Genomic DNA, 16351 nt, shown 5'->3' on the forward strand with positions numbered 1-16351 from the left:
GTTTGAAGGAAGATAGTCTCATTTTTACAGCTCCCAAACCTGCTCGAGATCCCATAGGATAAATATCCCCTAAAACAGTGTCCTTCTGTTCCCTGCATAAAAATTTGGGTTGTACAGGGTATGGCCAGGGGAATAGACCAACCTTATAATACTTAAAACAAAAGCAAGAACCCTCTAGATCTGCTAGATGACTTTCCAGGGCATCTCGCTGAATGGGATAAACCAATCCCAAAACTTTCCAAGCTGTTTGATTCTAATTATCTTGCATTCTTGAAAGGGTAAAATGACAGACTTAGAGAACAGAACAGTGATTGCCAGGGAGGAAGAGGTGGTGTGACCACACAAGGCAGCAGGGGATCCCACAGTGATGGAGTGTCCTGTGGTTGAAAAGTTACACTATAATTTCTCACAGTGGTTCCCATGAAGAGGAATTAGCTAAAAAATGACCCAGATTTATCTTTCTGCTTTCTTTTTTTTTTTTTGCGGTTTTTGGCCAGGGCTGGGTTTGAACCTGCCACCTCCAGCATTTGGGACCAGCGCCTTACTCCTTTGAGCCACAGGCACTACCCTGCATTATTTCTTATAACTTTAAGGGAATCAATAGTTATCTTGAAAATGTATTAAAAAAATCAAAGTCTATTTCTTTTTAAATCTGGAAATTTTTGACAATAAAGGTGAGGATCTTTTTTTTTTTTTTTTTTTGAGACAGAGCCTCAAGCTGTCCCCCTGGGTTGAGTGCTGTGGCATTACAGCTCACAGCAACCTCCAACTCCTGGGCTCAAGCGAGTCTCCTGCCTCCGCCTCCCAAGTAGCTGGGACCACAGGTGCCCGCCACAACGCCCGGCTATTTTTTTGGTTGCAGCTGTCATTGTTGTTTTGGCGGGTCCAGGCTGGGGATTCAAACCCGCCACCTTAGGTGTACGTGGCTGGTGCCTTAGCTGGTTGAGCTATAGGCACTGAGCCAAAGGTGAGGATCTTTACTAGCTTTTGGCTAAAGGTAGTCAGAAGTCTTTCACATGAAGCCAAGGCCCAAGTCTCTCAAAGAGAAAATATCATCAGTGATGGGCCTGGTCTCTTGTGATCAAGGGCTTCGAAACTCTTAGAGCTGTTCTTTTTTTTTTTAGAGACAGAGTCTCACTTTGTCACCCTCACAGCAACTTCCAGCTCTTGGGCTTAGGTGATTCTCTTGCCTTAGCCTCCTGAGTAGCTGGGACCCGCCACAATGCCCAGCTATTTTTTGTTGCAGTTTGGCCAGGGCTGGGTTTGAACCCACCACCCTTGGTATATAGGGCTGGCGCCCTACTCACTGAGCCACAGGTGCCGCTCCTCTTAGAGTATTCTTATGTGGACTCCATTCACCCCCACAAGCCTAGCCTTAGCCACCCAGTGAGAATCCCATCTGCAAACTATATTGACCGATTTTTCAAAGCAGTCGTCACAGATCCAAATTATTTCTGTACCAATCCTTCAGTAAAGGGGGTTCTAGGGACAGTATCAAACTAAAAGGTAAAGGACATGACATACTAAACATTCAACATAATTTGCCTGAGACTATTTTATAGCCTGAATTTATAACATGAATTCTAACTCAAAGCCACCCCCCATAATTAGTTTTATATTATTTGAACTTTGTTTAAAAAAAGAATGATAAATTCTGAAAAATTCCTCCTGTATGTATTTTCCTTAGTCTTATTCACTGAGATCTTACGTCCATTATATAAAAATAATAACAAAATACATAAACCCATGTTTTATGATCATAAACGTGCTACATTAAGCATGTGGGCTGTAAGGAAGAGACACCAGTCACATTAAGTATCAGAGATTATTGTGAAAATCTGAAGGAAATAAAGAAATCCAGGGTTCTGATTGTAGAGTCAGGCCTTGAAGAAATAAACACAGTTGGCAATGGATGGAGTTCAGAGCAGAAGCAGCCTCTGGGGCCCGGAAAGCCTTTGCCCCTTGCATAGGCATGGCCACATCCCGTTTGCAGTGTTCCACTGTTACTGTGACTTAGCTGACCTTCCCTATTTTTGCTCTCCTTTTTTCTCTTGGTTCTAGTTTGTTTCTCCCTATGTCAAGGTTAAGGCAGGCAGGGTGAGGCTTTGGCATGACATTTGTGCTTGACTCTGGATGGGTTGTCTGTGGGAGGGCTGGCCCCAGGTCCCAGCAAGTCATTGCCAGGGTGGCAGGGCCACAGAGAGCCAACCAGCAATTGGGAGAGGAGCAAGTCCTTAGAAAAGGGGCCAGGGATGGTATCCCGGCACAAGTGGCAGGCTGTGGGGACTGTGGTTCTGCCGCTGCCTGGCGCCCCTGCCCAGGGTGACAACGATGAGGAGGAGCATGAAACTGAGGATAAGGACAAAGACGAAGAAGGCAGTGATGAGGAAGAAGAGGCAGACGATGAGATCACTGACGAGGAAGTGAATATCGAATTTGAAGCTTATTCCATCTCAGACAGTGATTATGATGGAATTAAGAAATACCTGCATTAGCTTTTCTTAAAGGCTCCTGTGAACTTTGGGGAACTAACAGAAATCTTAATACAGCAGAACCGTGTTGGAAGTGTGATTAAGCAAACAGATGTTTCAGAAGACAGCAGTGATGATATGGATGAAGATGAGATTTTTGGTTGCATAAGCCTTTTAAATTTAATTGAAAGAAAGGGTACCTAGTGTGCTGAACAAATTAAAGAGTTGATTCTAAGCTTCTGTGAGAAGAACTGTGACAGGAGCATGGTTGAAACAGCTGGATGAGCTACTACATGACACCACCAAGCCTGTGGGCTTTCTGCTGAGTGAAAGATTCATTAACGTCCCTCACCCTGCCCGTGCACCAGCAGCCTCAGAAAGAACTAGCAGAGGCCCACAAAACCAACAAGCCATGTGGGAAGTGTTGCTTTTACCTTTTGATTAGTAAGACGTTGGTGGAAGCTAGAAAAAACAGTTCCAAAAAGAAATGGAGCAGCCAAGAGAAAGATGAGCTAATGTTTGCAAATGCAGAGGAAGCATTTTTCTATGAGAAGGCAGTCCTGATGTTCAGCCTCTTGGTACAGGAGGGGAGAGACTCTTGTCTGGAGGCAAATGGTCTCCCAGACCATTCGATGATGCACCAAGGAAGCCCTGGCGAACCGTGATGTTACTTCTATGCGACAAGATGGAGAAATCATGGATGAGCTGAAACAATATCTATCCATCTAGCCCACTTCCCAGGGGCAGTGATGGGCAGAAAACTCAGTGGACTTACTGGAAAACTCATGACTTTATTAAGATCCTCTACAAAAAGTAGGGTTCTGTCCCACAGGTCTGTTCACATTTATAAAATATCTTTTTTTAAATTTTTGGTCAAATTATGAATGGTTGATTTACATTTTTTCCAGTAAGAAAAAAGTGGAGTAGTAATTTAAAGAACTCAATAAAAACTATTTTTTATTTTAAAACAAGAGAAGGGGCCAGGGACTTGCTGGTATAGGCAACAGTAATTATTTAAGGCCATCTTCTTTTAAGGAAGCATTTCATGTTCTTATAAATGGAACGCTGCTACATTTCAAAAGATTAGAAGGAGTTTTGAGTCGCGGTATGTTGGTGAAACAACAATTTAATTACAAGCATTTCCCCTGTTAATCATTTTCACCATTAAAATAATTGAAAGAAAAATGGATGATTTACCAAGCATAAAAAGTTCATTGACAAACCTCCCACAGATGGGAATCATGTAAGATTTGAAGAGCAAGAATAAAAGACTCTGCCAGAAATATTCTTTACCTGTGTGTCTTTCATTCCTAGAAACATAAATCCTCCTTGGAGAAATACATTTATAGACCACAAATCACCCTGATAAGTAAAAGCGGTATCATTTCCACGCTAACTAAGTAGTACATCTGAGCAGCTGAGGAGAGGACCATATCACTTTGACTATTTTAAGATCCAAAGGGAAATAATCTAACAATCAGCAAGTGATGCTATTTCTAGACACTTGGTTATATAGTTTTTGATGAATTTCTCATTATCAGGTTGCATCAGATAAAAGTGATCTCCTGGAAGCACAAGAATGTTGAAACTTCCACTGGTTAGATCTTTCCAGTCTAAAAACAAACAAAATTACATTTAATAACAAATGACTTCCTTACCAGCCATAACCAAAGATTTAGTTCAAGATACAATTTCTCAGACCTGATACCCAGTGGTCGACTGAGTTCCAAGGTCTTTTGTTCTATGTATCCTTTATTTTTAAAATTTTACCTGACTTCTACTTTTATACAAGAATGACATATCTTCTTTTATGCTAAATAAAATGTAAACCAATTTTCTGTTCTTTGCAGTAACTGCTTCTTGACATTAGCCAAAAACTATCAGATGCATAGTTAAATAAAACGGCCAGGAATATAAAAATAACTTCACCTTTCATATCCTTTACTATGTCTTCGGATCCAATAAAACACGTTAAGTCACAAGAAAGAACAGGCTTGGATGGTTTATCAAAGCTATAAACATAAAAAGAAAGAGGTTAGTAATTTTTCACAGTACCAGAATTTTTTCCTGTTAATAACCTTAATGAGGTAATTCCATAGTGCTCTGGGAGGTCAAGGCAAGTGGATAGACTGCTTGAGCTCAGGAGCTGGAGACCAGCCTGAACAAGAGCAAGACACCATCACTACTAAAATGAGAAAAATTAGCGGCACCTGTTGCCCCAGCTTCTGGGAGGCTGAGTCAGGAGGATTGCTTGAGCCCAGGAGTTTGAGGTTGCTGTGAGCTATGATGTCACAGCACTCTACCCAGGGTGACACAGTGAGACTCTGTCTCAAAAAAAAGAAAAGAAAGCAAAAAAAGAAAAAAAAACTCAGTGAAACTTGGGGTACACTCATTTCTTCCCATTTGGCTACTTCTAGCAATGCGAACAGGTCCCCTCCCTCAGTGGCACTTAAACCTATCAGAACCTGCCCGAGACACACCGGGAAGGTCATTTTCCAATATCATAACTTCTAAAATATGGCAAGTGGCAGAAGACAACACTGGGGCTCTCAGTCTGACTCAGGGTGAGGCCAGTTACACCCAGTACTAATGTCATCCCTAGAAATGACAGCCTTTCTGGTTAATTAACTCCCAGCTCTCCATGGAGAAGATGGCATGCTCAGAACAAGAGTGGTGGGCTCAAGCCAGCAGGCCCCTCTGTTGGTTCCACATCTTCTCAGTTCCCTCACAATAGCAATGCATGTTTACTGAGCTAGATGCAAGGTGCTGGGCTGGACACCAGCACCCCCTGGATAAGCAGTCCCTACTCTCCTGTAGCCATGATTAGCTGGGAGGCAGACATTAATGAAACCAGAGAGAGATGGAAAGTGCTGGACTCCAAGGTGATCTGAGAACATGGAACAGGAAGGTCAGGGTGGGACAGAGTCATGGCATCTTCCCAAGAGAAAGAGGGGGCAGCTCTGCAGCCTGTGAACAGGAAGGACCTGGGCTGAGGGGACAGCCAGCAGGGAAAGGGAAGAGAAAGCGCACAAATTAATGAGCATTGCTCACAGGACAAGTGGGAAGGAGCATCGGGACCAATCAAGGTAGAAGAGGTAAGCAAGGCCAAGTCTAGGCCACGTACAGGATTTTGGTCATCCTAAGAGGGATATAGGAAGTCACCAAAAGGATTTAGGGCAAGGAACACCATGATCAAACTCAACTCACATCCCTCAGGGAGAGCATGGGATGGATGGGAGGGAACTGAGTGCATGTGGCAAGGCCAATCCAGTGGTCCAGACAGGGCAGCTTCTGCCCAGGATGGGGAAAATAAGCTGTCCCTCTCCCTGATCCCCACAATGAGAAAAAACTCTTATACCAAAACCAAGCAGGGCTCTGCTACCCGTGGGAAGGGGCAAGATTCTACCCAAGCCAGCCACAGACACAGGGCAAGATTTGTTTGCAGCAGAGAGAAGGGACAGATGCTAAGAAAGTCCCACCCACCTGAAGGCCTACCTAGGATTGACACCTCAGGCTGTCTCGGACATGCAGGAACTCCCTGTGTCATCCCACAGGCTAACACATGTGGAGTAACAAGCAACAGAAGGAGAGATGACAAGGCGAGCTCTGCCCCAAGTCAACAGTAACAAATTCCTCAGTTTCTACTGTTTCGTACATGGTAAACTGGCTTTCAACTAAAAAACCGGGACACCCAAGAAACCTACCCATTGTTAAGAAGCAAAACAAGTAAGAGAATCAGTCACAGGTAAGACCCAGCTGTTAGAACTGAAAGATAGGGACTTTAAAATAATCACCGATTAACTTGTCAAAGGATTTGGCAGAGAAGGTGGACAACAAGCCCCGACAACTTCTTCAGAGGGGTGAAAACTACAAGGAAGAGTCAAGTGGAATTTCTAGAAATCAACAGTAACAGACATGAAGAATTCCTTTGACAGGTTTATCAGCTGATTTGACACAGCTGAAGAAAGAATCAGTGACTTTGAAGACGGTCAGGAGAAATTAGCCACACTGAAACACAAGGAAAAAAGTTAAAAAATGACAAGACAGACACCCAAGCTCTGTGGGACGATATCAATTTTGAAACAGCCTAACATGTAGAATCAAGATCCCAAAAGGAGAAGGGGCGGCAGCACAATAGTCCAGGCAAGAGATGGGACAGCTTTGGTGAGTTGAAGCGGTCACAGCTTCTGGCATTTCCAACATGGATTTCCATTTCGGAAATGGTTGGTGACAGGCAAGGAGAAGACTGAGATGTGCTGTAGGCCTGGTTTCATTTACACTGGGAGAAGCTGGGACATAAGGCAGGGTGAAGGGAGATGAGATTGAGTAAGAGAAGTAAGATGGGACTGAGAAAGGAAAGGCGCAGGCAGAATGACAGAGGAATCCAGAGAGCAGGGTTTGGGGTGAGGTTTCGGATTCGAAGACAGACAGGAAATGAATAGTGGTGAGTAGCTATTGTAATTTGATTCAGTGGGAAATGGTTAACTATATGAGTGGAATATCCCTGTAAGTGATTTATGTTTTATTTTTGGAGTTTGGAGAGTTTATTTGGAGTGAAAAAATTCCGCAGTATGTTTTGTCATGTTTTGTTTTTTTAAAATGTCTTGTGAGGCCTTGCACGGTGACTTGCCCTATAATCTCAGCACTCAGGGAGGCTGAGGCTAAAGGATTGCTTGAGCTCAGGATTTTGGAACCGGCCTGAGCGAGAATGAGACCCTGTCTCTAAAACTAGCCCAGTGTTGTGGTGGGCACCTGTAGTCCCAGGTTCTTGGGAGGCTGAGGCAAAAGGATTGCTTGAGCCCAGGAGTTTAAATTGCTGTGAGCTATGACACCACGGCATTCTACCAAGGGTGACAAAATGGGACTCTGTCTCCAAAAAAATAAGAAATAAAACAAATAAAATAAAATGGCTTGTGGTTTGTTATGTATCAAACCCTTTACTAAGTATGATCTCATTTAATCCTCACCACAGCAACTGGAAAGGTACTATATTATTACCCTTTCTTTGACAGATGAGACTCAGACATTAAAACCTGCTCAGAACCTTGCAGCCAGCAAGACCCAGTGTCAGTCTGGTAAGAAGACTCTAAAGACGGTATGTTTAATCCTTGTACAAAACATAATTATTAAATACCAGCTTTTGCTCATGCATTATATTGCATTGAATATTCATAGTGATTTTGATTACTTTTTTAGAATTTCATTTTTGATAGACAAATAATAACTATATATATTTATTGGGTACTTCTATATAGATACATCATGGAATGATTAAGTCAAGCTAATTAATATATCCATCACCTCAAGGCCCATTTGACTTCTGCCATTGCAAGGGACACCAGATACAGGATGATAAACATCATAATATAGAGAGTGTATTACAACTTTAATACAGTTTCTTCCTTTCTTAAAATTTGTGTACATTTTTTGAACCTCGTGTGATTTTTTTTTAAAGAAAAATATGTGCTTATTATCTTTTGATTTTTTTTGCAGTTTTTGGCTGGGGCTGGGTTTGAACCCGCCACCTCCAGCATATGGGGCCAGCACCCCACCCCTTTGAGCCACAGGCGCCACCCCACACTCATTATCTTTTATAGATACTTTCTGTGCCCAGGTACTATTCTAAGCCAGTACAAATATCACACAGGTGGCCTCAAAGGAAATGAAACCAAACTTTTTCTTTTTAGAAGTTTTTTCAAGGTCAAAGCTTGGAAGATAGGAACTCAACATTTAAAATGTAAGCAGCCTCAGAACTACCAATCTCACTTTTTCTATAAATATACCCCCCCAAACATGATCTTGGTTACTTACATGTAAGTACTTATAATGTGAATGTCTGCCTTCAGTAAGGGGATATATTGTTGCAAAACTTCCTTATTGTCAACAAAATTCTTGGGAGTGCCTCCAAAAGTCATCAGGTATTGGCCAATTTGCTCTTCAGACAGTTCGCCATCTTTGGGAATGGAAGGCGGGGTCTTGGATTTGAAACGGGAAAAAACACAGGCCTGATATTTCATATCACACACTTGTTCATAAACGGAAAACTATATCGAAGGGAAACATCATTAAATCAAGGCTGGGAGATGGACTGCTTTATCCACAGAATTTTGGTAGGGGGGAATTATTTCTTTCTAAAAGCAGGGAGAAGCAAGTTCATTGGGGATGCCATAGGAAGCCGAGGACCCCAGACCAGCGTCTTTCTCCATATGAGGTGGGGGAAAGCCAGGGGACAGGAGGAAGTGCTGCAGAAACTTCTTAATCCCTGTTTAAAAAGCCACGGCAGTTTTAAAAATGTGACATCACTGTCCCCATTTGAAATTTCAAGTATTCCTTTCCTGCCTCTGATCCAGTAACTTTACTGAAAGTTGATTTAGTACCCAGCTGACCCAGAATGAATTGCAGGGAAATGGAGAGACAAGAATATCGCCTTGAGAGAGTTGAGGGACTTTTCAATTGCCATCATCCCCATACTAGACAAACATTTGTCAGACAGGGAAGTAATGGCTTCATTCCCCCCAGGCACCCACCCCCGGTTCCCTCCTCTCCACGGCTCTTCCTTAAAAAGAAGCTCAATTACTTACTTGGGGAGGAGACGTACTTGACACAAAGAAATGCACTGGTTCTAGCTGGTACTTCTCTTTCAAGTGCAGTGCGGTCATAAAGGCAATGTAGGATCCCATGCTAAAAAAGGAAAACACAAACGTGATCCTCCCTCCAGAGTCGTGGGAACAGGTGTCATAAACACAGCAAGGATTATTATATGGGAGTCAAAAGAAAAATGTAAGTTGGCAGATGAATGACCCTATCTGATTTGTACAAGGTGTATTTTCTTTATTTTTTCTTACTAAATATTTTATTTTACAATATTTTATCTACATATAAGCATGTATGTATACAAGTGTCATTCATCACAATGTTAGGACACAGAATTTTCTTGTGTAAACACTTCAGATGACAATATACATTCAGTTTCTTGGCTCAGTGCCTGTAGCTCAGCAGCTAAGGCTCTAGCCACATACACTGGAGCTGGAGGGTTCGAATCTATCCTGGGCCTGCCAAACAACAATGACAACTACAACCAAAAAATAGCCGGGCGTTGTGGCAGGCACCTGTAGTCCCAGCTACTTGGGAGGCTGAGGTAAGAGAATTGCATAAGCCCAGGAGCTGGAGGTTGCTGTGAGCTATGAGGCCACTGAACTCTACCCGGGCTGACAGCTTGAGACTCTGTCTCAAAAACACATGCACACACACACACACAAAAACAATATACACTCAGTTCTGAATACAAACCATAGGTGCTATTATAAAAATACAGAAATATTAAAGAATTTGGGTAAGTTAGGAAAGTGGGGAGACTATATTTGAAAAATATTCTGATGTATATACATTTTCCTTTGGAGCTTTGAGCATAGAGGGGAAGGGGTAAGCTCGTGAGCGCTGGCTGTAAAAGGTATATTTTCAATGATTTATGTCAGCATTAAAAAATGCCTCAGAGACAGCCTAGAAAATTCATTATAAGATTTAATACTTGTTTTCCATAACATGGAGATTATTCTAAATTTTCTTTCCTACCTTAAAGATGTGTGTCACTATGCCTTGGATCGGTGGTTCTCAACCTGTGGGTCACGACCCCTTTGTAACAATGAAAATACATCGAGGCATGAGGAAGGTTGAGAACCACTGCCTTAGATGGTATATATCAGCACATCTCAGAGTATAGTCTGGGCACCCCTGGGAATTTCTGACACCCTAACAGGTGGTCCCAAAGGGCAAAGCTATTTTCAGGATTAAATACTAAAATGATATTTGCCTTTTTTAACTCTCATCCTCTCATGAGTTCTCAGTGGAGTTTTCCAGAAACTATAAGATATGGGATGGGATATTGCAAGAATTCAATTCCTTCTATTATGTCTGACATTAAACAGATTTGCAAAAGTATAAAATAAGGCTATTCTTCTTACTACATCTTTTTTGGGAAAATGTAGTCTTTTCCATAAAAATATATTATTTATGGGGCAGTGCCTGTGGCTCAGTGAGTAGGGTGCCAGCCCCATATACTGAGGGTGGTGGATTTGAACCCAGCCCCGGCCAAACTGCAACAAAAAATAGCCGGAGGCTGTGGCAGGCACCTGTAGTCCCAGCTACTCAGGTGGCTGAGGCCAGAGAATCACCTAAGTCCAACAGGTGGAGGTTGCTATGAGCTGTGATGCCACAACACTCTACTGAGGGTGACAAAGTGAGACTTTGTCTCTAAAAGAAAAAAAATAATAAAAATTAAAAAATTAAAAAAATATTATTTATGTCAACATATAATGAGTTTGTTAATGTTTTTAGACAAGTTGACAATTCAATGTCTTTGAAATTGTTTAGTTTTACTTTCTAATGTGGTAAATATTGAAATATTTGGTAAATATAGAATATTGAAGTATTGATACATCACACATAAACAAAAAGTTTCTGAGGCGCGTCTTGAAAGCAAAAAAGGTCACTGGGACCACAGAGTTGGTGAACTGCTATAGATATTACCTAGATATATTTTGTAGGCAAATTGCCAGGGGTCATTCATTTGTGAATTATAAATCGACATATTTTATGAAAGAAAAGGAAATGCAGTCCCATGTTCATTGCTGATGGAGTGTAAAGTGCAGGTAATTTGGAAATATGGTTAAGGGGCATATCATTTAACAAATCCTGGGAATTTATCCTAAGAAACGGATAAGAGACTCATGCTAAATTTTCTATAAGAATGCTCAAGGAGTATTGTTTATAACAGAAAGAGATAGCAATAAATCATATCCACAAAAGGATACTAATAAAATGACTCAGGAAGCAATGGATTCTTGCAGGTTGTAAAGGACGTTCATAGCAGTAAGTGAAAAAAGGTCTAGTAAAGCTATAAAATAGGTCCCCACTGTGTGAAAATACTAAGAAAACACAGCCAGATTTTAAAGCATCATTATCTGGATGGTAGAATGATGGAGACTTTTTATTTTCAAGTTTGGTTAAACCGTATCTATAAATATAGTAGTCAAAATGTGTTGAGTCCTTACCATACACCAATTTATTTATCACCATTCACTTTATCCTCACAAATTGGGGCTATTATTACTCTAGCTTCATAGAGGAGGAAACTAATTCAACCCTCCTAATGCCGCGAACCTTTAATACAGTCCAAAGTGGTGGCGACCCATAGGTTGAGAACCCCTGGCCTAAGGAATTGCCCAAGAAGCAGTCAGAACCCCAGGGTCTCTGACCTGACCTCGCAGTTATCAGTCTAGCTTAAGAAACATACACTATTTATATAGTTATTAATTTTTAAAATAAATGAAATATGAGTTGCTGTTAGAATCTTGATTTGACAAGTGTTGATTTTTTGCCTAAAAGGAAAAAAGGTATTCTTACTATGCAAATGGGTGAATTGTAAAAGTTGTGATTGGTCATAATTACCTCACATGCTATTTAATCAATAGAAAAGGTATGCATCCACAAGGCATGGACAACGTTAACCTCAGACTCATGAGTGGATAAACTCCCTCAGATGTCTTGAAAAACAGATTTCAAATACCTGTGGCCAAAAAGTGCAAATGGTTTATCCTGGATAACTGGCAGAATAGCACAAACAACTTCATCAACCACCTGGTAGATGTCCTTTGCAAAAGGTTCTTCAAATCGACTTTCTCTTCCAGCAAGCCTCACGGAGTGCACTGGGGATTGAAAAACAGAAGTTAGGCCAGGCATGGTGGCTCATGCCTATAATCCCAGCACTCTGGGAGGCTGAGGCAAGATTCCTTGAGCTCAGAAGTTCAAGACCAGCCTGAGTAAGAGCAAGGCCCTCATCTCTACTAAAGATAGAAAAACTAGCTGGGCATGGTGGTGGGCACTTCTAGTCCCAGCTATTTGGGAGACTGAGGCAAGAAGATCACTTGAGCCCAAGAGTTTGAGGTTGCTGTGAACTCTGATGATGCCATGGCACTCTACCAAGGGCAATAGAGTGAGACTGTCTCAAAAACCAAACAAACAAAAAACCCACACAAGTTAATACACACAAACTATGAATGAGATACTGGGATGTTGTTAAAGAGCTAACATTTACACGATGCGAACAGTTTCGAAGAAACATAATAATGCTTAAGTCCAGTGAGGGAAAAGTTTTAGAATTTGCTAAGAAAAGCAATAGCCTAAAAAAACAGCAGGCTTGGCTCGGTGCCTGTGGCTCAAGTGGCTAAGGCGCCAGCCACATACACCTAAGGTGGTGGGTTTGAATCCAGGCCAGGCCCACCAAACAATGTCAGCTGCGACCAAAAAAATAGCCGGGCATTGTGGCAGGCGCCTGCGGTCCCAGCTACTTGGGAGGCTGAGGCAGGAGACTCGCTTGAGCCCAGGAGTTGGAGGTTGCTGTGAGCTGTGATACCATGGTACTCTACCCAGGGGGACAGCTTAAGGCTCTGTCTCAAAAAAAAAAAAAAAAAAACCCAGCAGGCTAGACATCTGAAAAGTATCCTTTAACTAAAGATACCTAGAAAAGCCAGTTGAAACATGTGCATAATTAGATGCATAGTTTAGCTCACCAAGTAAAGGGAAAATCTAGAAATTAAAATAAAAGAAGGAACTGGAAATTCTAGTGTAGAGCCTGTGTGATGAAAGGGTTATCTGATGGCCACACTCTATATGGAAAGCAACCTAGCAGGTTTCAAGGTCAGGAGACAGGCATTGATATGCCTTAACTTTGAGAGTTAGAACTGAGTCCTTTACATAAATCTAGGAAACTCTAAAGTCTAGATCCTCCGGGAAAAGGTAAACTAGAAAAATAGATATTAATATAGCATCCCACTGGCAAAAGAGAAAACAAGCACTTTCTGGCTTTGCCTTGGTTCTGAATGGGGTGGGGATGGGCATAAGACACAAGAAGCCCGTAGGAAAGAAAACATACATAGCCAGTACATACCTGAAATGGTGCCCACTCTCACTTATAATAAGGATAATTCAGTTTAAAGTCAGAATAATTTCATACATAGGATGGGAAAAAATTGGAACAGTATTACCTAAGACATAGAGTGATAAGAATTTGTGTATATGCTTTGGTACTATAAATCACTGTAATTCCTTCAGAGAATAATTTGACGATATTTTATGTGGTTCAGGGGTGTAGTGGACATGATTATGCTTGTGGTGTACATTTTTATGTATCAGCTATTGAACAACTTGTTTACAGGAGTAGGCTTTATGGTGACCATGCCCCATCAGTTGTTGATGAAAAAGCTCCTATGAAAGTACTTCCTGTAATTTCTATGTACTTCCCACTTATACATGCATTTCAGGTCTCTCTTTTTCCAGTGAATGGAGTATTTTGTTTGAGACCTGATATCAGAGTACAGGCTAGCTGTGTTTAGCAAGGAAGGACCTGGAAAGTTAGAGGGAGAGAGAGGGAGAGAGCCGGGAAGATAGCACCTTCAGGGAGAGAGAGGCACCTTGAGAAAGGAAAATGTCTTATGGAGACCTGTTAGCAAAAGAAGGAAGGGGCTGAAGAATAGGGTGACAGAAACATGAAAATAACAGAACATTACAGGAAATATTAGATGACACAACTTCATGGACACGAACAAGGTGTTATGATTTTAAAGACTGCACTTCGCTATGGTAACAGAAGAGGGCGCCCTTGAACCAAAACTGAGTAAACTGAGTCAGCAACCAGCCACCTCACACCCCGTGGAATGACCTGTGTCGCTGCTGGTCTTCGTAAAAGGAAGTAAATGTATTGTGCAGAATACAGAAAGGATAAATCAAACTTTTTCAGCTAATAACAATACTTGTTTAAAAATGCACAAAGCAGAAGAAAAACAGTACCCCAACGTGAAAGAAATTCAATCAAAGGAATGGCAGAAGTGAAAGAACACTATGACTCAGAGATTTAAAATTCTGCCTAGAAATAGAGTCGCGCAAAGAACCGACAGAAGATTGGGAAGACATGGAATAATGAGACAGGAATTCTTTCAAAAATGACTAAACGGGGTTGCACATGACGTCACGAATGCAAAGTGCTGTATTTAAACGGCTACAAAGGACAGGAACGCTAAAGGAAGGAAGCTGGGAAAGATTACAAAAGAAAGTTGTAGTCATTGAAGGGGAAAGAATTTCCAGCATGGGGATCCAGAAAAATGCTAAACATAAACACTGGACAAGGACAAATACCCAAAACTCATATTCACGTAAACTCTGAAATAAGACAGGGACTACAGATGAAAGAACCCCGTGTATGCTTGAGAAAAAATGACCCCCAGTAGCTGAGTTAGTTAGAATTTGAAGATTTGAAGAAAACAGGAAGCCCTTCAGACAAATCACCAAAGTCGTTCATAAAGGAAAGCAAAACAGGATGGTATTAGACAATCAGATACTGAAATATGAAGCAAGATCATAAAGCAAAAATTTTTAAAGAACTCAAGGAAGTGTATACTTAATAATTTATCTCCAGTATCAAAGTTCCCTGGCACGTGGGAATTTAGGAGATACTGTACTCATAAGGCTTCTTAAGGCATCTCCTAAAACAGGAATCCCCAACTTGAAGGCAGCTACCACCTGTTTTTGTAAATTTCCTTTTGGCTGGGGCTGGGTTTAAACCCACCACCTCTGGCATATGGGGCTGGCACCCTACCCTTTTGAGCCACAGGCATCACCCTATTTTGTAAGTTTTATTGGAACACAGCCAATGTTTATTTTGTATATGTCTGCTTTTGTGAGACACCACAAAACAGTTGCAGAAAGGACTATATGGCCCACAAATTTGAAAATATTTACAATTGTGCCCTTTGCAGAAAAAGTTTGCCAATTCCTGTACTGGAGGATGACTTCTCCCAAGCAATAGATGATTGGAGAAAGTTTGGAAAAAGGACTGATGGTGAGATTTGAATACTTTTCAATATGTTTTTTTCCTTTCTTAAAATATGTATACTTGTGGGTGGCACCTGTGGCTCAAAGGAGTAAGGTGCCAGCCCCATTTGCCAGAGGTGGTGGGTTCAAACCTAGCCCTGGACAAAAACTATGGAAAAAAAAAAGTGTATACATTCTTTTGGCACCCTCTGTATATCAAGAAATTAAGGAAACATAAACAAAATTTACGAAGAGGAAGAGTGACATTTTCTTTAGTTTCACAATGCTATAAGAAAAAAATTCAAGTTTATGATTCACTAACAAAGAAGATCCTGGGACAGGGCAACCGATTCAAATGGAAGCACAGAGAGAAAGGAGCCTTAAGAAATTGAACAGCATCTCAGTGACCTCTGAAACAATATCAAATGGTATAACATATATTTAATTAGAATCCAAGAAATGGAGGAAGGAGAACAGCAGAAAGAAATATTTAAAGATATAATGATCAAAAATTTTCCAAGTTTAACAAAAAATTATAAACCCACAGATCCAAGAAATTCAGTGAAACCCAAGCATGATAATCACACCAAGGCCCATCAAAATTAAAAACAAAAATTTTAAAATCATTCAGAGAAAACCAGCAATCACACACACACACACACACTATTCATTATTGCTGACTTCTCATCATAAACAATTCAAGTCAGCAGACAATGGGGTGTCATCTGCAGTGAGGAAAAATATGTCAACCTAGAATTGTATAACCAGATGATATGTCTTTCAAAAGTAAGGTCAAAATAGAAATAATTTCAGTCTTTTGAGAGGTTTGCTGCCAGCAGACATGCACTATAAAAATGTTTCCTTAGGCCAGTGTTTTTCAACCTTTTTTTAATCTCACGGTACTTATAGTTAAGCTTCCATGGCACACTTAAATTATATTGATCAAAAGAAAGAGTACAAAAACCAAAAAGTATATACTGACTTTTGTTTTTCTTTCTTTCTTTTTTTTTTTTTTT

The 16351-nt window shown here is 41.0% G+C and overlaps 1 protein-coding gene and 1 pseudogene across 1 annotated transcript in view; one reads left to right on the forward strand and one right to left on the reverse strand.

The window, feature by feature from the left end:
* Window positions 1-2252: 2252 nt before the first annotated feature.
* Window positions 2253-3200, forward strand: LOC100962765 (annotated as a pseudogene).
* Window positions 3201-3941: 741 nt separating this feature from the next.
* The window catches only part of OLAH (oleoyl-ACP hydrolase), a 17038-nt gene continuing 4628 nt past the window's right edge, over window positions 3942-16351 (reverse strand). The window contains exons 3-7 of the mRNA XM_003786881.1: window positions 12037-12175; window positions 9053-9152; window positions 8283-8446; window positions 4401-4483; window positions 3942-4084 (exon numbers count right to left, since the gene is read on the reverse strand). Coding sequence (XP_003786929.1) covers window positions 3942-4084; window positions 4401-4483; window positions 8283-8446; window positions 9053-9152; window positions 12037-12175 — 629 coding nt within the window. The remainder of the gene's footprint in view (window positions 4085-4400; window positions 4484-8282; window positions 8447-9052; window positions 9153-12036; window positions 12176-16351) is intronic.

The sequence above is a fragment of the Otolemur garnettii genome, unplaced genomic scaffold, assembly GCF_000181295.1.
Source record: "Otolemur garnettii isolate 467f Iridium unplaced genomic scaffold, OtoGar3 scaffold00019, whole genome shotgun sequence".
Taxonomy (NCBI): domain Eukaryota; kingdom Metazoa; phylum Chordata; class Mammalia; order Primates; family Galagidae; genus Otolemur; species Otolemur garnettii.